The following is a 27,227-nucleotide window of genomic DNA, read 5'->3' as shown; positions in this document are numbered from 1 at the left end:
TGTCATTCCAATTTACGCAGCAGCGGAGGAGGTGAGCTCTAGAGCACGCAGGGGCTACCGACCTGTCTATCAACGAGCCGGAGTGGTTGCACCTAACACACCACGGTACCTCGATGGGCGGGACTACGTTTGTTGGGGGCGGAGCCCTGGGGGCAAGAGTCAATCCACAGGGCAGCCCAGGGGAAGGAGGCGGCCCGACTCGTGGGAGGGGGCGGGGCCCTCAGGGCGAGAGCCAATCCAAAGGGAGGTCTGAAGGGAGAGGTGGGGCTGCACGAGGAGAGGGGGTGGGCCCCGCGCGCGACCCAAACACACCGGCCCCGGCGCACTCCGCCGCGGCGCCGCTCCTGGCCTTCCGGTTCGAGGTCCCCACCGCCCCTCCCCTGCGCGGCTGAGCGCGGCGACGGTTGCAGTGAAGCGCGCACTGCCCCTCCGAGTCCTCTTTCTCCGTTTCTAACAGTCGGTGGCTCGGGGAGGAGGGAAGGCGGCCCCGGTGGAGTCCGGGCGGGCGCCTCCCACTCACCCGCGAGCCGCCGAGGGAGCCTGAGGATGGCGGCGGTGGCGGCGGCCGCCCGGGAGGAGGCGGTGCCGAGGCCTGGGGCGCCCAGCGCGGCGGCGGCGGCGACGGCAGAAGAGAGCGGCAGCAGCCCGTCGCGGCGCCCCAGAAGCGGAACGAGTGGCCGCCGCGTCGCCACCTGAACCGGCCGCCACCAGAGCGGCCTCCGCGAACCGGCGAGCGGCGCCCGCAGGCCGGCACCCTTCTTGCACCTCGTCCCGTCCGGTCCCCCAGAGCCCGCGGCCTCCCGGAACCCGCCAGGCCGCCGCCCGCCACCGGCGCGAGCCGGCGGCCTGGACGTACGAGACCACCTCGTGCCGGCCGTGACGCCTCGGCCCTGCCCTCCGCTCCAGTCCTCGCCTCGCGGCGCCCGGGGCGCGGTGCGCGGGCCCGGCCCGGGGCAGGGCGGACATGGGCGCCAAGCAGAGCGGCCCGGCCGCCGCTAACAGTCGCACCCGCGCCTACTCTGGCTCGGATCTGCCTTCCAGCAGCGGAGGAGGAGCCGACGGGGCCGCGGGCGGCGCTGGCGGGGCTCGGGCCGGGGCTGCGGGCAGGTTTCCGGCCCCGGAGTCCGGCGCGCAGTCCTCAGGCGCTTCGGGCGGCGCGGCGGCGGCGGCCCCGCGCAGCCGCTCCCTCGGCGGGGCAGCGGGCAGCGGGGCGGCGGGAGCCCGCGCCGCGCACTCCTCGGTGAGCATCCCCGGCGGCGGCGGCCCCTACGGTTCGCAGGACTCGGTGCACAGCAGCCCGGAGGACCGGCCGCCGGGTGGGGGCCCTGGCGGGCAGCGCCTGGTGATCGGCTCCCTTCCCGCGCACCTCTCACCGCACATGTTTGGAGGTACGGCCCCTCCCCGCACGTGGCCCCGGGAGCCCGTTTATTTTTACCGGTCTTCTTCGGCCGGCCGCGTCCGGCCCGGGCGGGGCGCGTGTCACCCCGAGCTGCCGCCAGCGCCCCACGGCGGGCGCTCTGTCCTGTCCGGCATGGAAACCGCCTGGGTTGCTGTCGCCTGCCACTACCCAGGGAGCCAGGAGCTCCTTAAGGTGCTTTGTCGGGGACTGGGTGTCGAGCTGCTGTAAAGGACAGAAGTTAAAGGTTTCAGGTGGACCCTGGAACACTTGAACACTGCATTTTAAGTAGCTGCAGTTCAAAAGTCTCGGCCAACAGCCTCACCTTCCCGGTGTCCACTCCTTGGAGGGTGTGCTAAAATGTTTTAGCCACAGCAAACTGCTTTACATAATAGTTCATGCCCGCCCTGCTTATTTTGGACCAGAGCCCTTAATCGAACACTGGTCCTCAAGGAAAAATAAAAATGACCACCCCTCCGCCTACAGGTGAAGTGAGTGACTGGGTTCATTTGAAGAGCAGTTGACGGAAGTCAAGAAAAACGGAAATTTTTAGTAAGAAAAGATGCGTTTTTAGGTAGAAACAGGAGTAAGAAGGAAAATGACCTCGACCTCTGTGTTCTAGGGTGTATGAAGCCATCTCTCTGTGAGAGAAATAGACTTAGAGGGTGAACATTCCACTGTTGCATTGTGTATATATATATATATATATATATATATGATTAGCAGATACACTCACAAATTAGCACAGAAAAACATCCTTCCATTTTAACGGCCCTTTTATTAATGTGCTTAGAAATTTAAGAACTTTGAGTAAGGAGTTGGCAAAGTGGAGTATTCAGCAACGTGATTGTTCTGATGTTCTATCTTATCAGTGTTCATACTGGTGTAAGCTTGTTGCATTTAGTTTTTCTCATCTTTTTAATGCTGCTTTGCACATTTAGTAGGGAAAACAACTTTAGCTGCTTTGTTTTAATGGCTTGTTTTATAGGAATCTCTGCTATATAAGTAAAATTATGGATGGTTCCTAAAATTGGATACCTTAAAAAAATCAGTTTTTGAGGAAAAATCTAGGATGCCCTTATTGGGATTTGATCACAACACAGTGGATGATGCTGTGAAGCAGTTGTCAAAGAATTGTTCATTAGTGCAAGAATAAGTAGTTTTTAAAATACTAAAATGAAAGTTTGCCTTTATCAGTTATGATCATGAGAAGTATGACTATGTAAAAGTTGCTAGAGGGAATAGGAAGAAAAGCTTTGCTAAATTAATAGTTAATGTTTAATACATGGATTACATTTTCATATTTTTACTGTTACTACAAAAATGTAAGAGGGGTTGCAGTTATATGTCAGGTAAAGAGTACATTTCTTTTTGGACAATGTCACTCCTCTCCCATCCCCACCCACAAGTTGTATAGTTCATTTTCAACATGGTGGCTAGTGAGTACCACTGCTGCATTTACTATTACTATTTTTGTTATTTTAAAGGTGGTGTACAGAAAGGTGATAGTAATTTTTTTAGGCATTTAATTAAAGTACTATTTTTAAGGGCTGATAATTCTCTTTCACAAGAGTCACTATATTTGCCTGGCTTTATTTTGTTAAAAGAAAATATATCCTTTCTCGACTAGGGACACATTATAGTTGACACATTATTCTTATAGTAAGTTAGCAAGTGAGGAAGACAATTGCTGGAAGCAAATTGCTGGAAGGTAAAGCATATTTTAAAAAATGTAAGTTCTTAGATTTGTGCATACTGCTGTAGCCCTAGAACAAGACTGTCACCTGAGAAACTTGTCTCTGTAGAGAGCTGAGCATTACTATCCTAAGTTCATATGTGCCATGAATTTAGCTTTTTCTCTATTGTATTTAGAATAAATCTAGTTTTGTTTTAAGAAAACACTCACTGACTTATGTAAGAATCTTTAGTTGACAAAGTCTGGACAGAGTTGAATAAAATTACCAGTACTTACATGAAGCCATTAGATCAATGGCAAGACCTCAAATCCTTGTTGAGACAGAGAGATGGAATAGACCTAAGTAAAAACTTCTCTCTTAGTAGCATTGCCTTAATGAGATTTTCATCTTTTATTTCAGTGGATGGATTTTTCAGGAATACAGTGAAATTGTGTTAATCATTCTGAAGCTTAGGGCACTAGATGAAGGATCTTTAGATTTGATTACACTTCACATCAGCTGCATTTTTATTATGTAATGCAATACTAATGTGTTCATTACTAACTTGTACAAATGGACATATGTGATGGACTATATCTGAAAATTGAGAAAATTCCCAGGGCCTGGGAATGTGGCTTAGTGCTAAAGTGCTTGCCTAGCATGCATGAAGCCCTGGACTTGATTCCTCAGTACCTTTTCATAAAAGAAAAACCCTGCAGAGTGCTAGCCTTAAGCAAAAGAAGCTCTGGGACAGTGCCTAGGCCCTGAGGTCAAGCCTGGCAAAACAAAACAAAAAAACTGGGAGGACAGTCTTAAGGGGATTTTGTAAAACTGTTATTTTATTTGTTTGATTTTGTGGAACTGTTATTTTATTTGTTTCCTAATAAGATTGAAAAGTATCTTTTGTAGAAAATGAAGACCTAAGCAGTACTTTTTTGTTTGTATTTATCTTAGGAGTCTAGCAGATGTATTCATTAAGTGTTCTATCAATGAATTGCAAAAATGAGGTTTTCTGGAGTGGTTTTGTTTTTATTTATCTTAGACATATATTTTGGCTATATATATCCGGTTTTGTTTTTTCCCTTGGTCCGTTGTGGGGCTTGAACTCTCAGGACCTGGGTGCTGTCCCGGAGCTCTTTCACTCAAGGTTAGTTCTCTACCACTCTGAGCCACAGCTCCACTTCTAATTTCTAATAGCTAATTGGAGGTAAGAGTCTCATGGCCTTTCCTGCCCCAGCTGGCTTTGAACTATAATCCTCAGATCTCAACCTCTTGAGTAGTTAGGATTACACTGGCATCTGGCCTGTATATATTCTTACTTCTAGAGACTTGAAAGAGTGATGCTTAATTGAGATTTCAGTTTGAACAAATTTTCTGTGTTGTTTTTTTTTTGTTGTTGTTGTTGTTTTTTGCTAGTCCTGGGGCTTGAACTCAGTGCCTGAGCACACTGTCCCTGGCTTCTCTTTGCTCAAGGCTAGCACTCTACCACTTGAACTACAGCGCCACTTCCGGCTTTTTCTATATATGTGGTGCTGAGGAATTGAAACCCCCAGGGCTTCATATATATGAGGCAAGCACTTTACCACTAGGCCATATTCCCAGCCCCCACCCCCCAGTTTGAACAAATTTTCTAGAATTGAGTGCCTAGGCATCAGAATATGATTAGCATCTTAATAGGCATTTTAGATGAAGTAGGTTTTTCCTTGTGTTACAGACTAGAGGGTTTAATACTGTTAACTGAACAGAAGCCCTGTCATGATTACTGCTAATATTATCCATCACCTTTGTTTTAAAACTTATTTTTATTATCATACATTAGTCTTCCCAGATGGTTCATTGCAACATTTCCACACATGTATAGAATCCCAGACAACCTTATCTCCTCTGTCATTCTTCCTTATCTCTTGCTCTCTTCTTAAAAGTATTTCAGCAAGTAAAACTGATCTTTAAAGGTATAGTTTAGTATTTAATTCTTAATACAGTATCTTAGAATTTGCTTGGCTTTATTTTATGTTTTTTTTCCACTATGTAAATATTTATAAAAGTAATGGATGGGAGTAGCAAAATCCTTCATGATGCAGCAAGGATGAGGTAAATTAGACTATAAAAGTATGCCAGTTGTTAAGTGGAGGTTTTTTCTAGAAAAACTATGTGGACTTGTCTAATACATCTAGGAGTCAAAGTGTAAGTGAATTATTTTAACACAGCCTGTAGTGATGTGCTGCTTTTGGCTCCAAATTGTTTTGAGCTTGCTTAGATGATTTGCCCAAGAGACTTTAGTAGTTTAAATGTAATTCAGGTGCTCCCTGTAACTTATAAGCTATGTGTTTCTAGGAAGATTTATCCTATCTTAATTTTTAGCACAGATGTGAAGTTTTCTGGCTTAGATTTTCTCAAATCATTACTGAGTTGCACCCAGTCATTAATTTTTCTATCAAGTGCCAATGGGGTATTATAATTTGCTCTACTCCTGAATACTTGTTATTTGATTGGAGGGTTTTATGAGGAGTAGAGTAACAGAAGAGAAATGTCTGCTTCTTCCTGGCCATTCCTTTAGAGGAATGTTGGTAATTAATGTTTCTCGTGTGTAGTCTCTGTCTTTAAAAGACTACATGGGATACATATATGTGTGTGCTAAAGTATGGTATCTGTTATGGAAATTTCTGCTTTGGGAATTTTTTGGAAGTATCATTACTACAAGATGGCAGGTGGGCTGAGGAAGTAAAATGTTTTGAGTTGTGCAGTCTTCATCTGACCTGAGACCTGAGTAGCCAGATACTTCCTCTGAGGGTGGAAAAGCTCTTGTTTTCTTAACAGATGATTTATATGTCTACTAAACTCCCACTCTTCTAATTGGTTGTTTTACTTGGTGACAAGTAGGTTCTTGTCTTGGGCTTCCAAATCATTAATTAAATAATTCATCTTTTCTCATCTTACACTGGTAAGAAAAGTTGCTGTAGTAAGCTTGTTGGAAAATGACATAAACTGAAAACACTTACCTTCCCCCTGACATACATTGGATATATACAAAATTGGTACATGTAGGAACTGTTTTATGTAGCAAAATACTTTCTGAGATTTACCTCCTTGTTTAAATATTCCTAAGCATTATTTAATTGAACTGTAAGCCTTTTTGTTTTGTTTTTGTTTTCTGTTGGTCATGGGGCTTGAACTCTGGGCCTGGGCTCTCTCCCTGAGCTCTTCAACTCCTGGCTGCTCTACCATTTTGAGCCACACTGCCACTTCTGGTTTTCTGGTGGTTAATTGGAGATAAGAGTCTCATGGACTTCCCTGCTTCCCTGCGTGGGCTGGCTTTGAACTGTGATCCTCAGATCTCAGCCTCCTGAGTAGCTAAGATTACAGACATGAGCCACCTATGCCGCCCTGAACTGTAAGCCTTTTAATTTTGCATGTAATCTACTAGTTTTGCATTAAAATGTTTAGAAATTGAAGAAAACATAGCCCTTTCTGTAGACAAAGGGTTTAGAAGTATCTTCAGCTCTATATTGTTCATTAACAAATGGCTAGAAATTTAATTTGCTTAAAGCAGCACACATTTGCCCATATTTGGGGAGGTCAAGAGGCTGGGAAACAGCCTAGATAGGTTCTTTGTGATATTACAAGGTATTGGCTGGGGTTATTACATCATTCTCTAGAGACTCACTTAGCTGGGGAAGAATCTACCCCCAAATTATTAGTAAATAATACATTCAAATGCTTAATGAAAACCAGGCAATTGTGATCCTACCTATATTAGGTCTGAGAATCATAGTTCAGAGCCAGGTCAGGCAGAAAAGTGTGAGAAATTCTTTTCTCCTTTTAACCACCAAAAGGCCAAATGTGAAGGCATGGCTCAAATGGTAGAGCTATAAACTAAAACTTTGAGTAGAAAATCTCAGAGACAGGGCAGCACCTTGAGTTCAAGCCCTAGTACACACACATGCGCGCACATACACACACACAGTGCTTAGTGAAATCATTCCACTGTTAGCCTGCTGCATGGAGGAAATAACATTTGAACTATTTTGAAAGCTTGAAAATTTTTAGAAGGAAAAGCACAACTCCACAAAAGCCTAGGATTTTGGTAATATATGTTGCAAAGTTAAGTATGTCTAGGTTGTCGGGTACATGAAGAGGTGATGTGCACTTTTAAGGTTTATGTAGCCAATAAAGGAGAATACCGTGTGGTATTGAGGCAGGGAGAAAAGTTTATTTCTGAACTGCTGGCCTGCGGCCAAGATGATGCATGGCTGAAGAGAAGGGCTGAACCACAGTCAGACCCTGCCCTATCTAGGGCAGGGGTGGGAGGTATGGACAGATGGATTGGATGTGACCTCAGAAAAGGGGGAGGTAACTACCTCCAGGTGTGCTAGGTAATGCAGATACTAGGCACAGGCGGCATTGGGGAAGGGGGGGGTGCCGGGGAAGCATCTGCATGCTGCCCTCCCAAGGGTAGACCTTACACACTTAAGACTTTAGAAAATTGGGTCAGGTATTGAAGGGTTATATAGAGTTCAAGGTTTGTTTTATGTAGCCAGGCTTGAAAGCAGGGTGCTGATCGGGCCAGGAGACACCATAGAATTCATAGCTGGATGAGTATCCTTTTTTAGTGCCAGGCCTTCAGCTCTGTACAATTCTGACTAGGATTAAGGGATTTTTTTTTTGGGGGGGGGAGGTTAGAAGCTTAAAATCCATGGCTGGGCATTGTCCCTTAGCTTTTTAGCTCAAGGCTGTCACTTGATCCATACCTCTACTTCCAACTTTTTGGTCGTTAATTGAAGATGGGAGACTCGTGGACTTTCTTGTATGGCTTATCTTTGAACCTGAGTAGCTAAGATTACAGGTGTGAGTCACCAGTGCCCAGTTCAGGAAATTTGATTTATAGTGCCTGATCAAAGCTCCCCTACACCCCCACCCACCCCCCATGGCTGTTTCCTACAGATGCTTATAACAAGTCACCACAAGCAGAATAGCTTCAGACCACATGACCATAGTGCTAGAGGTGAGAAGCTTACAGTGGATTCCCTGAGCTAAAATGAAGGCATTGTTGAGCTGCTTCTGGGGATTTCAGGGAAGGGCTTGTTTGCTTACTCTGTCCTGCTTCTAGAGGCCACCTGAATTTCTTTGGCTAATGGCCCTGTCTACAGTCTTCATGATAACAACATTGGGCCAAGTGTTTTTTCACACTGCCATTGGCTTTAGCTACTCTGCTAGACTTTTCTACATTTTAAGGACCCTTGTGATTGCATTAGGTTTATGCAGATAATCTAGGATAATCTATTTTAAGAGCAACTGATTAAGCAAACTAATTCCATCTGCCGCCTTAATTACTCTTTCTTTTGTAACCTAAAATGGTTCCAAGAATTAGCACAGAAGGATTTTGGGGAGGCCATTCTGCCTGCTACAGTATAACTTTTGACTACCCCTATACCAGTCACTGTGTAGAAACACTGTACACTAATTTGTGAGCACTAAACTAAGAAGAATCCAACATGTTTAACTGTAGACTCAAGGATAATACATCTTAGACCAATTTAGGTAAAATTTCACATGCAATTTTGGCTTTATGTATCATTTAAAATTACCTGATTAGAAGAGCTTTTGGATGATATTGAATATTTTAGGTAGGATTTACTGCAGCAGCACAGTAGTTGATTTATTTGCAAATTGCAAATCCTCAGAGAAAGAACAAAGTTCGGGGAACTTTATTTTTAGGGCCAGTGTTTCGGTGCTTCTATATGGAAGAAAATTCCACTTGTCCAAAGAATGTAGAAGCGTGGTTGAACAAAGATACAGACCGATGAGTTTTTAACTTAAAATAATTTTCAGGCTGGGAATGTGGCTTAGTGGTAGAGTGTTTGCCTAGCATGAATGAAGCCCTAGGTTCAGTTCCTCAGCACCACATAAACAAAAAGCCAGAAGTGGTACTATGACTCAAGTGGCAGAGTGCTAGCCTTGAGCAAAAAGAAGCCAGGGACAGTGGTCAGGCCCTGAGTCCAAGCCCCAGGACTGGCAAAAAAAACCCATTTCTTTTTCAAAATTAGGTAATCATTGGATAGGTGTATAGTTTTCTTTCTGTAGTATGCCTTTTTGTTTTCCTATAGAAACTCAGGAAATACAAATGAGTTAAAGATACTGTGTTTTGTGTACAACTTATTGTGATCTGAAAAATAGCTGGGCTGACACTTAAGACCAGAAAAAAAGGGAGTCTTAATGACTGTGATGTGAGATGACAGACTATATACCAACTCTAAGCTCCAGAGATGGTTGGGCAGGAGAAGTTGCTGCTTTGGTCTTCTGGTCTTCATCAGGGGAAGGCCTGGATTTCCTAAGTATCTGTGGGGAAGAGAATGCTTATTTGAAAGCTGGAAAACAGTAGATTGACTGAAAGCCCTTAAAATAATCTGGGACCTGGGTTAGCTACACTTAACTTTTTATGTACTGTTTTTAGAAGAGACACTGATAGTAAGAGCAATTCTACTTTGATGTCTAGCTTTATGACTTTCATTTTACATGTGTTGTGTCTTCATTGTCCTTGATGGATTATAAAAAAGATGTTTTTTAAATCCATGTTTGGATTTAAATATACAATTGTAGGTGATAATAGACCCCCAAAAGGTGATTACTTGTAGGATACAGACTGAAGGTTGCTCAAGTGGTAGAATGCTTTTCTGCTTAATAAGTGCAAAGCCCTGAATTCAAAACCCACTTCCAGCTGAGCATGGTGGCTGATGCCTATAATCTCAGCTAAACAGGAGGTGGATATGAGAGAATCATGGGCCAAGGCCAGCCCATCTTTTTAAAAAAAATGCTGGCGCTGGTGGTTTATGTCTGTAATCCTAGCTATTGAGGAAGCTGAGATCTGAGGATTGCAGCTCAAAGTCAGCCCAGCCAGGAAAGTCTGTGAGCATTACCAAAAAGCCAGAAGTGGAACTGTGGCTCAAATAGTAGAGTACGGGCTTTTGGTGAAAAAAGCTAAAGGATGGTGTCCAGGCTCTGAGTTCAAGCCTGAACATTGGCACACACATGGACACAAAACCCCAATAGAACAAAAATATATGAAAAAAATAGTATAGAGAAGTGTGTCTTTTTGTAGGCTAGTACAAAAAGAATCAAAAGGAAGCTGGCAGAAGGCATGCTACTACTTATTCTTGGAAGGAAGTTGTTTTACTCCCCTCCCCCACGAGTAATAAACTAGTTTTGTCATCTTCATTCTTTTTTATGTTCAGAAAGCAATTTTTATCCTGAGTCAGGTGTGTGCTAGAGGAATTTGAGAGGTCTGACAAGTTTTCTCCATTAAAAAAAAAAAAAAGATCCATTCAGACCAAATGATCTACCACCTCACCAAATTTATTTGTTCTTTTACTATCTGTTCACTTTAAAAAATTGTGTGGTAAGGGCTGGAAAAAAATGTTCATAATTCTGCATATGAATGTGAGACAGGATTATGACAAGCAAACATAGTACAGACCTTCCTTAACTTTTTTTTTTTCTTCAGTTTTGGGGCTTGAACTCAGGGCTGATAACTGTCCTTGAGCTTCGTTTGCTGAAGGCTAGCACTCTTAACACTTTGAGCCACAGCACCACTTCTGGCTTATGTGGTACTGAGGAATTGAACCCAGGGCTTGATGCATGCTAGGCAAGCACTCTACCACCAAGCCACATTCCCAGCCCTTAGCTATTCTTTTATGGGGTTTAGCTCACTTAAAATTGAGCCTGGAGGAAACATGAGTATCTAAGTGTCACACAGTCTGCCTATCTGGCTTTTTGGTTGCTCTGTCAAATCAGTGCTGCAATTGTATGGTATTGGAATGTAAAGATGAAGAAAAACTGTTAATAACCCTTAAGCAGGTGTGCTATAATGTATAGAACATTGAAAAGAAATAATTACATCGCTGAGCAGTGTGACTCAAATAGAAAAAACCCTGCCTCTAGTGCTTGAGCTTTTGAGTTCAAACCCAATATTGACAAAACAAAGCAAAAAGAAATGATAAAAATGGTATGTTTCATTTTCATAATTTTGTTTCCACTTGTATATGTATGTACACACAAAGACAAGAAGGTCTAATACTTCTAATACTGCTAATACTTCCAAGCCTCAGATAATTTTTTGCTTTTTATTTTTTTATTGTTATAAAGGTGATACAGTTACATAAGTCAGGTAAAGAGTATATTTCTTTTTGGACAGTGTCATCCCTTCCTTGCTCTCCCGGTTCAGGCCTCACATTTATAGTCAGTTCTTGCCTGAGTCCAGTTTTGTCCACTAAAACTATCAAGCTCCAAGGAACAAAATCCATCTGGGATGATACCACTGCAAGTTCATGTTGTAGACCACTGGTCTATTATTAGAATCCCCCCAGAAAGAAGCTTTCTGTAGCCAAGCAAATTTATAACCTATTAAAATTCTGTAATTTGGCTAACTCACTTGAATCCAGTATTTCCCATATTAATTGTACAGTCACTTGATTCCTCTTTCCCTTCTCTTTTCCCTCTCTCACTCTCTCATTCTCATGTTTCTTTGGTATTCTAGTGCTCTCAAACTTAAAAAAAATAAAAATTTTAGTGATATAAAGTGGTTTCAATTCAAAATGTCAGTTTATGAATACACTGCATCTTGAACAATGTCATCCTTCTAACTTTAATGATCATGACTATCAGGTTGGGGCCTCTTCTAGTGTTTCTGTCAAATTTAGAATGAGATTTGAGAATTTGCATTTCCAAAAAGTTGCTGTTACTTCTCCAACTCTTGCTTTCTGCCTCACATGACTCAGGTTTTATTTGCCTTGAGGTGTAAGCTCTTAGAACTTTCCTGATAGACTCTGATCTTAATGTTTTCCCCCCAAAGAAGATGTATTAAAAGTGGAAAAGCCAGGTATGGTGGCACAGGCCTATAAGTAATCCCAGCACTTGGGAGTCTGAGTTCAAGATCAGCCAGAGCTACATAGCAAGATTCTGATTCAAGGACAAAAGTAGGAAATAATTAGATTGCTCATGAAAAGAGCCTAGATTGGGGAGGTTTATTTATTTTTATTTTTGCCACTCCTGGGGCTTGAACTCAGGGCCTGTGAACTGTCCCTGGCTTCTTTTTGCTCAAGGCTAGCACTCTGCCACTTGAGCCACAGCGCCACTTCTGGTCTTTTCTATATATGTGGTGCTAAGGAATTAAAACTAGGGCTTCACGTATACCAGGCAAGTACTCTTGCCACTAGGCTATATTCCCAGCCCCCAAGGGGAGATGTTTTATTAACCAAATTACCCTTGGCAGCTTTATTTCCTTCGTATGTATTTTTCTGCTACTCCTATGGGCTTCAACTGAGTAACTTGTTGGTGGAAATAGTAATACCTATTTCTCTTCTAAAAGGTTGTAATAAGGATGAAATGATAACCATATATACAGGGCCTGCACATTCCAAGTGCTCACTACTTTACTAATCAAGATCAAATGAATCAAATGGTGTTACCTTCATTTGAAGACAGTTTAGAAATACAGACTCTCAAAACGTAACTCATGCACAGAAACAAGCTGCATTTCAGAAATTTGTGTGCAGATCACTTGTGAGGAGCACAGATTTGTCACACACGTTACAGAAGTTACTCAGGAATGGTGCAACACACAGCTTGCTGTGATCTACTGTATAAACTGATTACCCAGGGCTGTATCTGCATTGATGTTACCTATTCTACAGCCCCCAAAAATACTTTGACAGTATCTTAATCTTGTTGTTTGCTAACCACAAAATTTATACTATTATAAAATCTTGAAGTAGCCTGTAAATGAAAATTGCCTGAAAATCTGTTCCCTAGGACAAATACTACTGAATTTGATGACCCTTCAGCATATTTCTTTACACACATTGCACATACACAATTGCATTTTGGTTTTCTTCTATCTACCTGCCAGATGAACTTGATCCTTTGTGTAGTCTGTCTGTGGATATAAGAGTATACAAATACATAGGGGTTTTTTAAATAGAAATATGATTTTATTATAGATAATGTGTCAGCATCATATTTTTCTCACCTAAAATATTGTCAAAAGTTCTCTAGTAGAAAAAAAAATATATATATATATATCCCTCCCGCCCCCTGTCCTGGGGCTTGAACTTTGTGTCTGGGTGCTAACCCTGAGCACTTATGCTCAAGGCTAGCACTACCACTTGAGTTCCACTTTGTTTTGGTACTTTTTTTTTTTTTTTTTGCCAGTACTAGGGCTTGAACTCAGGGCCTGAGCCCTGTCCTTGTACTCTGGGCCCCTGTTATTGTACTTTTTAGTGGAGATAAGACTTTGATGGAAGTCCTACCTGGGCTAGTTTTGAACCGTGACCCTCAGACCACAGTCTACTGAGTAGCTAGGTTAACATGGGTGAACCACTGATGTCTGGCTTTGTAATTCTATTTAATGGCTATATGATAAATTGTTTGTTTTTGTTTGTTTGTTTGTTTGTTTTTTGGCCAGTCCTGGGGCTTGGACTCAAGGCCTGAGCACTGTCCCTGGCTTCATTTTGCTCAAGGCTAGCACTCTGCCACTTGAGCCACAGCACCACTTTTGGCCTTTTCTACATATGTGGTGCTGAGGAATCAAACCCAGGGCTTCATGTATATGAGGCAAGCACTCTTGCCACTAGGCCATATTCCTAGCCCCGATAAATTGTTTTTTAATGACTACATGGTATTCCATAGTAGAGATGTTGGCCAAATTATCACTTATAATTATTTATCAGTATTTGCTACCGCAAACAAAATTCCTTGTTCATACATTGTTATCTATATAGGATAAATTGCCAATGGGGATTCTGGGTTGAAGGGTAATTGTTTGTTTTTTGTGTCTTTACTGGGGCCGGAACTCAAGGCCTTGGGCTCTTAGTTGGCTTTTTCACTCAAGGCTGATGCTCTTCCACTTGAGTCTGTATCTTTTTTTTTAAATGGTTCATGAGTCTTTGTGTATTTTGCATTTTTCTTATTATGTATGTTCCAGGTGTCTTCTGTGGGTTAAGTGCTTATTTTTTGCTTACAAGGTAGTGAAATTATATAGGAAACATTTATCTACATCTACACATTTATTATTAATCAAGTTGTTTGGCATACTTGTATTATTCCCCCTTTTTTCCGAGATATTTTAAAGCAAATCTCAAGTATATCATTTCCAGTGGACACTTATGGACATAGTCTGATATTCAACATACTTTTCACTTTTTCTGTTCTTTAAGTATTTTCCTTCAAGTACTCTTCAAATAATAATGACAGCATTTGTTGTTAAGAATTTAATCCTCCTGGAGTTGATTTTTGTGTATGGTGTATTTTTGTATATTGTTTTTGTAATAGGTATAGGATCCAGTCTTCATTTTTTCCATGTTAAAAGCCATTTGTCCCAGCACCATTTATGAACTTCTGATCTGCAGTGCTGGTCCTCATTGTAAAATGTTTTCCTAGAAGCCTCAGCTATTTGTATCAGTACGTTAGTGGTTCTGGTACAGTGTAGTCCCAGAGATGAGTAGCATCAGCATTAGCTGGCAGCTTGTTACAAAGATTATTGGACCCACCCTGGATTTACTGAAATCATAGTGGCAGAGAGGGGGCAGCAGCAGACTATGCTTTAATAGATCTCCACATGATTCTGGAGGATGACCAAGTACGGAAGCATTAGCTCAGTGGTTTTAAAACTAGTAAGAATTATGATTTCAGAATACAAAAGCCCGCAGGTACTCTTACTTACTGGTAGTTCCAAATTCTCCTGGTGATTTTCCCTGTCAACTGTCAGCTTTGAATAAATTTTCCCTGAATTTGCCTGGATAGCGGTGGTAGTTGTAGCATGGGGCCTTTTTTCTATATCCTGATGGTTGCAACACTTTGAAGGCATTCTACTTAAGGCAAAAAGCCTTTGACTAACAATTCACTTCACCCATAAAGGTTTCTCGTCTTCTCTTTTCTAGACTAAGAATTTGTAATTTCTTGCCACTTTAAGACTTTTTTTTGGGGGGGGGGCGTAGGGGAGAGTCAGTCTTGGGTTTTGAACACAGGACCTGAGTAATGTTCCTGAGCTCTACCACTTGAGCCACACACAGCACTACTTCTGGCTTTTTCCGAGTAGCTTATTGGAGATAAAGAGTCTCAGGGACTTTCTGCCATGGCTGGCTTCTAACAGTGATCCTCAAATCTCAAGCCTTCTGAGTAGCTAGAATTACATGCATGAGCCACTGGCACCCAGATACGATTTGTTTTTTAATCCAAAATTTTGAATTGTTTTTATTTAGTATGTATGGAAGTACCTATTTCAGTATAACCTTAGAACAGCTTTCTATATTATTAAATTCAATAGATTTTTCCAGATTTTCTTCCAGGAAAATTCAAACTAAAGTAGTAATATGATAACACTTTGTCAGCAGAAAAATAATAACATATCCCAAGTAGTATAATGGTACTGGTATAAAGGTAAATTGTACAAAACCTTAAAAAGATGCATGTCAGGCAAAAACTGTCATTTTGAGAGAATAGGCAAAAGGAATTTTATTTGCAGCAAATTCAACTGGTCATTGCTTTTATTTCCCTGGGCGGACTGATAAAAAATATGAACAGATGCTACCAAGTTTATTATTAAGTTGGGCCTTGTTTGAACAGAAGGAGTGGAAAGATTTATACTCTTAGAAGAAATTAAGACATCAAATTGAGGAAATAAGACTTACAAATGCAACAAAAATAGAAAAATGATAAGTGAAAAAGGATGAGGTTCAATTAAAAGAATTGCATACTGATAGTGTGCCAGAACAGCTCTGCTTGGAATTGATAGAATTTTTAGACTTTAGTAAGGCAGCTACTACAGCTATCACTGGTAGCTCACGCCTGTAATCCTAGCTTCTCAGGAGGCTGAGATCTGAGGATCACGGTTATCCAATTAACTACTCAAAAGAGCCAGAAATGGTGCTGTGGTTCAAGTGGTAGGGCACTAGCCTTGAGCACAGAAAGGCTCAGGAACAGCCCTGAGGCCTTGAGTTCAAGCTCCAGGCTGAAGAAAACACACACCCAGAGCACTGGCTCATACCTATAATCTTAGCAACTCAGGAGGCACAGATATGGAAGATTGAGATTTGAAGCCTGTTCAGGCGTTAAAGTCTAAGAAACTCCATCTTGAAGTAACTAAGAAAAAGCTAGGTTGGAATTGTGGGTCAAGTGCTGAGCAAGCACAAACTAGTGAGTTCAAATCCCTATATGTGGGGGGGGGGCAGATTATATTTAAAACAAAAACTAAAAGTTGTAAGTATTCAAAACTCATTATATCCTTTATAAGTTGAATGCCTTTAATTTGAAATGCTTGGGACCAGTGTGTTTTGGAAATTTGGAGATACTAGGATATCCATGTTTTATTTATCTTTTTTTTTTTTTTTTTTTTTTTTTTGGCCAGTCCTGGGCCTTGGACTCAGGGCCTGAGCACTGTCCCTGGCTTCTTCCCACTCAAGGCTAGCACTCTGCCACTTGAGCCACAGCGCCGCTTCTGGCCGTTTTTCTGTATATGTGGTGCTGGGGAATTGAACCTAGGGCCTCGTATATCCGAGGCAGGCACTCTTGCCACTAGGCCATATCCCCAGCCCTTATTTATCTATTTTTGAAGCAGGATCTCCCTGGCTTGGAATACTCAGTCATTTTGCCTTATTCTCTCTTCTATTGAGATTATAATCATATGTCACCATTACTGGCTCAAGGTTATTTTATTTGGTATTTTTTAATGTATCCACATTTTGTGATGTGTCACATGAAATGTGATTTTCCACCTGTGGCATCATGTCAGCACATAATATTAAAATGATAATACCAACCTCTCACAGTGTTTTTGAAAATTAGATGAAATGATATAACATTTGGCAAAGTGTTAGTTCATAGTAAAGCTTTGCAAATGTGAATGAACATCCTTATTATCAAAATAATATGTTCTCCTACCTACAGGTTGACTAAGCCTTTCTGCCTCCCCTCAGCTATCCAGCAAATAATAAAACCATTTATTTTTCTCACTTAAATGTTAAACAGCTATTTTTTTAGCTGTATTGATGAATATGTGTAGACATGATTTTCTGAAAATAGTGTAGCCCATATGCTATAGAATTTAGTTATAAAATGATTCTTAAGCCCTCTAATAGTAATTTAGCAGAACCTGCTATATTTACAATTACAGGCCTTCCCTTCTTTGCCTTCCCAAGTCTGCTTTTGGAATAGCTGTTAAATAGTTCTATATTCACATGAATACAGGAGAAATAAAGCAAAAAGAAGCATTCAGAGCCTACGTGTCTATACTGCTAAAAAGCTGGCTACCTAGCCTTACATTTTCTGTTTGCTATTTTATTCTGAGCTTCTAGATTTGTCACTTCTTATACTTAGTATTGATTGGGTTTTCTTTTTCTTTTTTTAAAATTTTCTACTCTGCTACCTCTTATTCTTCTGGAACCAGTAATTCAGTGGTAAGTATTTAAGTAAGATTTACAAAGTTTTTGATCTAGTGAGAATTTTTTTACTCTCACCTATTTTGATGAAAACTTTGTACAAACTCCAGGCAATGTCTGTGGTTCCTAGGTTCTCATTGTTGCCTTGTGTATGTAGACTGATAAAACTTTAGTTCTGGGGTCCTCCTGTCCTTGCATGTCACATGGCATCCATTGTTTGTGTGTTTCATAATGATACTTTTCATGGATCTTCCCTTTTGGGGGGAGTAGAGTGAGGGGTAGAGAAGTTGGAGTGGGAAGTAGAAAAGTTTTCTCACACCTTTGGTACTTTTTTCTGTACCATCTGGAATTTTTACAAATATTTCCAGCCAGATTCTGGACAATGTTCTGTATCCATTGAAAGTGTAATTGGTGGTAATAATCTTCGAGCAGAATTATAGATTGAGCCCAAATTCACTCAAACCGCTGACTATTATCTCTTAAATTTCCTATTTCTGTGTCCCATTATTTTGTTTCAAATTTCAAGATACTGGAGGCTTTTAAGGTTTTGTTTTGGGTGTTTTTTGTTGTGGTTTTAAGGATTTAAAATGAAAAAAAATTATTTTCAGGATTTATCATTGCACTGTTACCATCCAACTTTCTTTTCATTTAATGAGATCTGCATTTATAACCAAGCCTAATATATTCTTAATATTTCTTTTTTTTTTTTTGGCCAGTCCTGGGGCTTGGACTCAGGGCCTGAATACTGTCCCTGGCTTCTTTTTGCTCAAGGCTAGCACTCTGCCACTTGAGCCGCAGCGCCACTTCTGGCCATTTTCTGTATATGTGGTGCTGGGGAATGGAACCCAGGGCCTCATGTATACGAGGCAGGCACTCTTGCCACTAGGCCATATTCCCAGCCCCAAACCAAGCCTAATATATTCTTTAAACTTAGGTTATGAAATATAATTGAAAAGAAATTGATGAAGAGAATGGGACTAAATTTAGTGATAAAAACTTAATTAGTGGCCAGGTGCTCCAGTGTCTCAGGCCTGAATTCCTAGCAAGTCAGAAGGCTGAGATCTGAGGATTGGGGTTTAGAGCCAGCCAGGGCAGGAAAGTCTGTGAGACATAAGACTCTTACCTCCAATTAAACACACACACACACACACACACACACACAAATTGCTGGAAGTGGAGCTGTAGACAAAGCTCAGAGACAGTGCCTAGGCCTACATTTTAAGCTCTAGAAGTGGCAGGCACATACACACACACAAAAAAAAACCTTCAATAGTGAACATTGGGAAACCAATTCAGTAGAAATCTACCAATCAAATATGATGTCATTAAGGCTTTTTTAGTTACATGCCTATGTAAGACAAGAAAATAGTTTCAAAGTGAATAGCTGTGTAGCAATTTAATACAGGTGGAAATAGAACATTGTCTGCACCTCAGAAAACTTCCTCTATCTTTGTGACTATGAAGCTCTCTTCTGGGGCTGGGAATATGGCCTAGTGACAAGAGTGCTTGCCTCACATACGTGAAGCCCTGGGTTCCATTCCTTAGCACCACATAGATAGAAAATGGCCAGAACTGGCGCTGTGACTCAAGTGGCAGAGTGCTAGCCTTGAGCAAAAAGAAGCCAGAGGGGCTGGGAATATGGCCTAGTGGCAAGAGTGCTTGCCTCACATACATGAAGCCCTGGGTTCCATTCCCCAGCACCACATATATAGAAAACGGCCAGAAGTGGCGCTGTGGCCCAAGTGGCAGAGTGCTATCCTTGAGCCGAAAGAAGCCAGGGACAGTGCTCAGGCCCTGAGTCCAAGACCCAGGACTGGACAAAAAACCAAACCAAAACAAAACAAAAAAAGCCAGAGACAGTGCTCAGGCCCTGAGTTCAAGGCACAGGACTGGGAAAAAAAAAAAAAAGAAGGAAGGAAGGATCTCTCAGAGTAGCCTTAATCTTTACTTTTTCAAGTTTTCTGGGGGTTTTGTTTTTGTTTTTGTTTTTTGTTTTTTTGTCTTTGATCTTGGACTCAGAGCCTGGGCGTTATCACTATGCTTTATTTAATGTTCAAGGTTGTTGCACTTCCCACTTCCAGTTCTTGAGTGGTTAATTCACAGACTTTCCTGTCCTGATTGGCCTCAAACCTCAATCTTCAGATCTCAGCCTCCTGAGTGGCTAGGATTTACAGGCATCACCTACCATTGCCTGGTAGTCTTTACATTTATGATATTTATTTGCTTTTATTTATTATATTGTTTGTATATGCAATTTGAATAGCATGTTCAATTTTGCCCTCTTAATTTGAATGGGATTATAGTCTTCTTCTTTTCTTTGTGCCAGTACTGGGGATTGACTTTAAGGCCCTGTACACTGTGCATTTTTTTTTTGTTTTTTTGTTTTGTTTTGTTTTTTTAACTCCAGGCTATCCCTCTACCAATTATGCCACACCCCCATTTCTGTCTTTTTTCCTGGTTACTTGGGGATTAGTAACATGAACTTACCTGATTAGTCGCATGAACTTTCCTGCCTGGGCTGGCTTTTTGAACTATGATCATCAGATCTCAGCCTCCCGAGTAGCTACAATTACAGACTTGAACCACCCGCACCTAGCTGGAATTACACTGTATTATAGGTCTTGATTTGCTGCTCCTAATATTAAGTTTGCAAGATTTATTGAATGTATAGCAACTGCTATATACTCCAACTGTCCTCACCCCTGTCAGGCTGTGTAAGGCCCACAAAATTATTTGACATATGATGAGACAGACAACTGTGTATACTTCTTGTTGGCTGCCTATGGTCTATCTGCCTGAATTGCTAATTTTATATGGTCCTCAGATAATGTTGCTTTTAGCAGAAAAATGGTTCCCTGCTCTTGGCTTAAGAGCCTATATTACCCTCTTCTTTGAGCCCATCAGAATTTATATAATTTTGCTTCTAAATATACTGCTTCTGGGTAAATATTTTTTAATATATACTGGTACACTTGCTCACAAATTTCTTTAAGGTAGTATTACTGAAAGTGTGGCTTTCAATAACATTTGTATTGTTTTTCTGTGAGAATTTGTTAAGAATGCAAATTCATCTTGTCATAATTTAGGCATGAGGACCAGGAAACTGAAACAACCTTCTCAAGATGAAGCTTGCTTCATTTTGCTTTGAGATGTATACCCACAGTGGATTTGCAGCTTACTATTATTGTCAAATGGTGTTCTCATTGGGGTTGTATCAACTTTTACTTAACACTGATCGTACTTGAGAGTCTGCTGTTCCTCTTTATCCTCTATGCTTAGTATTGTCAAAGTTTATTTTAAACTTTTAAAATTAGAATTTGAATCTTTTCCTCGTTTCTTTTTTTTTTTTTTTTTTTTTTTGGCCAGTCCTGGGCCTAGGACTCAGGGCCTGAGCACTGTCCCTGGCTTCTTCCCGCTCAAGGCTAGCACTCTGCCACTTGAGCCACAGCACCACTTCTGGCCGTTTTCTGTATATGTGGTGCTGGGGAATCGAACCTAGGGCCTCGTGTATCTGAGGCAGGCACTCTAACCTAGGGCCTCGTGTATCTGAGGCAGGCACTCTTGCCACTAGGCTATATCCCCAGCCCCCCTCGTTTCTTTTTTTTTTTTTTTTGGCCAGTCCTGGGCCTTGGACTCAGGGCCTGAGCACTGTCCCTGGCTTCTTCCCGCTCAAGGCTAGCACTCTGCCACTTGAGCCACAGCGCCGCTTCTGGCCGTTTTCTGTATATGTGGTGCTGGGGAATCGAACCTAGAGCCTCGTGTATCCGAGGCAGGCACTCTTGCCACTAGGCTATATCCCCAGCCCCCTCGTTTCTTTTTTTAACAACAGCTTAATTTTGCTTTTTCAAATTTACTAAAGGAGTTGACTTAAATTGACTGAGAATTTTCTAAAAGTATTAGAAAATTTCAAACATACTCAGAAGTAATGCAATGAATTAATAAGCTTCACATCAACATTCAGTAGTTCCTTATGTTTTGTCATTATTTATTTGCTGAAGCCACATATGAGATATCATCTCACCACCATATGCATATTAAGATATGTGTCATTTCTGTACATGAGGACAGTGTCTTAATTGTTGAGGGCTTTTTTTTTTTCATTGAGTTAGAGAAGCATCAGGTTAAGACATGTAGAAAGTCTAAGATGATGATGAAGCAGAGTATATAACTATGTTCATCCTGAGTGGGAGGTTTTGAATTAGTCTTGCAACATTCTCTGCACTCTTCTAAATGAATTAGATAATCATACTATGTTTCACCATCAGATTCAGAAATTTGGGTTTCTTAAAATGGTTAACAGGTTTTGCTTTAGGAGTAAAAGTAGAGTTCTCAGAACTGTATCACTTCTGATAAAATCCAACATTTGTGGTGATAATTTCTGCTAATTACCCAAAAGACTGCTGAAAGGGCTCTATTCTTGGAAGCACTCTTTGAAAGCTCAGACAAAATCTTTCAGATCTGCTACTGGCTTTCTTTGAGTTGTGGTTAGTTCAGTATCTCAAATCAACACACCCTTCTAACGGCTGAATTAAGAACACAATGTTTTATAATGTCTCAAACAGCATTTTTTTGCAAGAATCCCCTGTGTTGTTTACTGGATAAAAAAAAGTATAAGTGTTAATAATGCCTGCGAATCAAGCTACTCCAGAGGCAGAGATTAGGAAGACTGAGGCTCAAGGCTAGCTCAAGCATAAACTCTAGATCTTATTTGAAAATTAAAAAGACAAAAAAGGAGTAAGGGCAAGAGGTAGAGTACCACAAAGTTAAATCTCCACTACCACCAAAAAAATTACAAAGTAGTCTGGGCACCGGTGGCTCACTGTAAGTATAGCTACTCAGAAGGCTGAGATCTGAGGATAACTTAAAAAATCCATCCCAGGCAAGAAAATTCATGAAACTCTAATCTACAAGTAACCAGCAAAAAAGACAGAAGTGGAGGTATCGTTCAAGTGATAGAGTGCTAACCTTGAAAACAAAAGCTCAAGGACACTGGCAGAATTCAAGGCCTAGGACTGGGGAAAAAACAGCAAGGCAAAAAGTTAACAATATGGTAGTACAGGCAGCTCAAGTAATTTTTTTTCTTACGTTATAGTGATTCAGTTGAATACTAAATCATGATTAGGAAATAAGACACATAGTGTGTAAGATAAAGTATAACTGGGTTAGGAATTGAAGGCAAATGAAAGTAAAGTTGGAAAAGAAAAGACAAAGCAAGTGTATACAATGAATATTTTTGTGAGTGTACATGTGTATATTTTAAGTAGAGCTGCTTAAAAAGATTTACGTAGAAGTGATTTGTTCTTGTGAGTGGCGGGGCTTCTTTGTTGGAACTGGGCGCTGGGTACTGTCCTTGAGCTCTTTTCCTCAAGGCTAGTGCTCTATTTGAGCCACAGCTCCACTTCTAGTTTGCTGATATTTAATTGGAGATAAGAGTCTTGAGGACTTTCCTTCCCAGACTTGCTTTGAACCAATATTCTCAGATCTCAGCCTCCTGAGTAGTTAGGATTACAGGCATGAGCCACCAGCAACCAGTGAGATTTGTGTTTTGAAGTAACCTGTAAGAATAGTGTGAGAAGACTACAGATGTACATAGTGGCTCTATGGTAGGGCAGAAGGTAATCTCAGCTAAACTGGGGTGGGTAGATGACATTCTCAGATAAATCCCAGATTGGTGTGACTCCAGAGAGCAGTAATGGCACTGGTCTGACTGGAATGTCTTCATTGTTCATCAGCCCTGCCCTGAACTCCACATCTTAGTCAAGATCATTGGTGTCTTAAAATTAGTTCATGACTTCTTTTTTTTTAAGATGTCCACAGGCCCACAGCTTAATGACTCCAGAATTGCCACAAGTGCATTTATTTACAAGGAACATTTAAGATAGTATGTGAGATGTTAATTCCTCTCATTCTTAGGGAGTCTTATCCCTAAAGGTTAAGAGTGCAGTATTTTATTCTATTTGTGAGTCTGGGGACCCCAAAGGCAGGAACACACACACACACCTGACACACACACACACACCTGACACACAGCTGCCAGTACATGTAGCATAGCTAGGAAAATACTTAATGCAGGATGAATTCCCAGAAGAAAGTACCTTCAAGTAATTATTACCACATGCCAATAAAAAGTAGCTTCCCCCAGAAGTCAGCCTGGGGGGGTGTTAATAACTTGTTAAACTAAATACATATGTGTTATGAAAGTGGATTTGGGTTGTAGAATAGTAATGAGCTTGATTTTCTTAGGATTGGCATGCCCTTTTCATATGAAAACTTTGTAGAACTGGTCCCTTCACTTCTAGATGAATTATGCATGCATTACATTAGACTACTGGTAGCACTGACTTAGATAACTGGATAGTTTTATCCATGTAAACAAAGGTGCCCATCACCTATAATTAAAATTTGAGGGTTGTTTTTTTTTGAGGGGTGTGTTTTGTTTTGTTTGTTTGTGCTAGGACTAGGTCTTAAATGCAGGGCTTGACTGCTGTTCCTTAGTTTTTTTTCTTTGCTCAAGACTGGTGCTTCAGACTTCAGCCACCATTCCACTTCTGGCTTTTTGCTAATTAGTTGGAGATGAGGTCTCACAGACTTTTCTGCCCCAGCTGGCTTTGAAGTAGGACCCTCAGATTTCAACCTCCTGATTAGCTAGGGTTACCATCATGAGCCACTGGTGCCTAGCAAACAATACCTTATTAACACAAGTTTCACCTACTTTGTTTCCTCTTTGGTCTCTTAAACATCTTAACCCTCATAGCAGCAGTTGTACCTATTAGAAAGTCATAATAAGTGGTACTCACTAGACACTATATTGAAAATGAACTATGCAGCTTGTGGGTAGGGATGAGATGGGAATGTTGGGAGAGAGCAAAAGAAGGAAATGTACTTTTTAAAGAAATTTTATTTATTAATTGAACACAATTTTTTTTGACAAGGTGTTGTGCAAAAAGGGTACAGTAACATAGTAGAGCAGTGTGTACATTTCTTGTGATATCTTACGCCCTGTTTTTCTTTCCCTTCTCTAGGTCAGGTAGACATATATACAATATACAATGTATCAAGAACATATACAGTAGCCACGTGGCCAAGCCCAAGAAAATTCGCCTAGGGCTTTAAATGTAATGTCGATATTAGACAATATGTCGACAGTAGACTTATATGAAAGTACATACATAGCTTTTGAGCTATTGTATTCCACTGAGAGGTCAATTTTTGACCTTTATATGTTGAATAGTTGTTTGGTTTTAGTTACATACTGTTGGGTCGCTGCCCCAATCCTGTGGGAAATACCATTTGACAAGCAGTTTTTGGTTTCATAGACCTGGTCTCTACTGTCTCTCCGTCTCCCTTTCTTAACAGTCACATATCAGGGAGATCATGCCCCTTTGTTTTCTGTTTTCTAGGCTTGTCTCGCTCAACATTATTTGTTCGAGTTCTGACCATTTCCCTCCGAATAACAATATTTCACCATTCCTAATCGCTATGTAGTATTCCCCTGTGTAAAGGTACCATATTTTTTGGATCCATTCATCTGTGGAGGGACATCTGGGTTGTTTCCATATTTTGGCTATTGTGAATTGTGCCGCGATAAACATGGAAGTACAAATGTCTTTTTGATATCTTGGGACTTGCTGTTTAGGATAGATGCCTAGGAGTGGTATGGCTGGGTCATAGGGCAGGTCTATATTGAGCTTTTTGAGAAACCTCCATACTGTTCTCCAAAGTGGTTGTACTAATTTGCACTCCCACCAACAATGGAGAAGGGTTCCTCTTTCCCCGCACCCCCTCCAGCATTTGTTGCTGCCTGAGTTCAGAGTATAGTCCATTCTAACTGGGGTGAGGTGGTATCTCAGGGTTGTTTTTATTTGCATTTCCTTTACTACCAGGGATGTTGAACATTTCCTCATATGTTTCTTTGCCATTTTTATCTCTTCTCCTGTGAAGTCTCTCTTTATCTCCTTTGCCCATTTCCTAATTGGTTTATTGGGCTTGGAGGGGCTTAGTTTTTTTGAGTTCTCTGTAGATGACAGATATTAGGCCTTTGTCTGTTGCTGTGCTGGTAAAGATCCTTTCCCATATGGTTGGCTGTCTTTCTGTTTTGGTGGCTATGTCCTTAGCTGTGCAGAAACTTTTTAATTTGTAGTAGTCCCATTTGTCAAGTCTTTCCCCTATTTGTTGTGCCCCTGGGACTCTATTCAGGAAGTTCCTTCCTGTGCCTATAAGTTCTAGCGTCTTTCCTACTCTGTCCTTCAGTAGTTTCAAGGATTCAGGTCTGATATTGAGGCCCTTGATCCATTTTGAGTTGATCTTGGTGCATGGTGATAGGCTTGGGTCTACTTTGAGTTTTCTGCATATGGCTGCCCAGTTCTCCCAGCACCAGTAGTTGAAGAGGCTATGTTTACTCCATTGTATGTCTTTAGCTCCTTTGTCGAATATCAGCTGACTGTAAGAGTGCGGTTTTATTTCTGGATCTTCATTCTAATCCATTGGTCTTCCGATCTGTTTTTATACCAATACCAGGCTGTTTTTGTTATGATGGCCCTGTAGTAGAGCTTGAAGTCTGGTATTGTGATACCTCCTGCACTGCTTTTTTTGCCTAGAATTGCTTTGGCTATTCTAGGTCTTTTGCTGTTCCATATGAATTTATGGATTGCTTTCTCTATTTCAGTGAAGAATGTGACTGGGATTTTGATAGGGATTGCATTGAATTTATATAACAATTTGGGCAATATGGCCATTTTCACTATATTGATTCTGTCTACCCATGAGCATGGGAGGTCTTTCCATCTCCGTGTGTCTTCTTTGATTTCCCTTATTAAATTTTTATAGTTCTCATTAAATAGGTCCGTCACGTCCTTGGTTAAGTTGATCCCTAGGTACTTTATTCTTTTTTTGGCTACTGTAAATGGAATTGTTTCCATAATTTCCTTTTCTGTTTGTATATTGCTGGTGTTCAGAAAAACTTCTGACTTTTGTGGATTGATTTTGTATCCTGCTACTTTGCCAAAATGCTTTATTAGGTGTAGGAGTTTGGGCACTGAGTTTTTTTGGGTCCTTCAGATATAAGATCATGTTGTCTGTGAATAGGGATAATTTGATTTCTTCCTTGCCGATTTGGATCCCTTTGATGTCCTCTTGCCTTATTGCTATGGCTAGGGATTCCAGCACTATGTTGAAAAGAAGTGGGGAGAGTGGGCATCCTTGTCTTGTTCCTGAGTTTAGGGGGAATGATTTAAGTTTCTCTCCATTTAATATGATGTTAGCAGTTGGTCTGTTGTATATGGATTTTATTGTTTTGAGGAATGTTCCATCTATTCCTGTTCTCTCCAAAGCTTTTAATAAGTATGGATGTTGTATTTTGTCTAAAGCTTTTTGGGCATCGACTGAGATAAAAATGTGATTCTTGATTTTAGTTCTGTTTATGTGGTGAATTACATTGATTTACGGATGTTGAACCATTCTTGTGACTGTGGGATGAAGCCTACTTGGTCATGATGTATAATTTTCTTGATCAGTTTCTGGATCCTGTTAGCTAATAATTTATTGAGGAGCTTTGCGTCTGTGTTCATTAGTGATATTGGTCTGTAGTTCTCTTTTTTTGTTGGGTCTTTGCCTGGTTTGGGAATGAGTATGATATTAGCTTCATAGAATGAGTTTGGGATTTCTCCCTCTGTTTCTATTTCGCGAAAGAGTTTGAGGAGTATTGGTATTAGCTCCTCACTAAAGGTTTTG

General features: G+C 40.9%; 1 protein-coding gene across 2 annotated transcripts in view; it reads left to right on the top strand.

Annotated features, from left to right (window-relative positions):
• Positions 1 to 964: 964 nt before the first annotated feature.
• Positions 965 to 27,227, top strand: part of Znrf2 (zinc and ring finger 2) — an 82,420-nt gene continuing 56,157 nt past the window's right edge. For both annotated transcript variants that reach the window (XM_048339541.1, XM_048339542.1), the window contains exon 1: positions 965 to 1,388. In XM_048339541.1, coding sequence (XP_048195498.1) covers positions 965 to 1,388 — 424 coding nt within the window. The remainder of the gene's footprint in view (positions 1,389 to 27,227) is intronic.

Source organism: Perognathus longimembris, chromosome 2 (assembly GCF_023159225.1).
Source record: "Perognathus longimembris pacificus isolate PPM17 chromosome 2, ASM2315922v1, whole genome shotgun sequence".
Taxonomy (NCBI): domain Eukaryota; kingdom Metazoa; phylum Chordata; class Mammalia; order Rodentia; family Heteromyidae; genus Perognathus; species Perognathus longimembris.
This window is presented reverse-complemented; position numbering and strand designations above follow the sequence as displayed.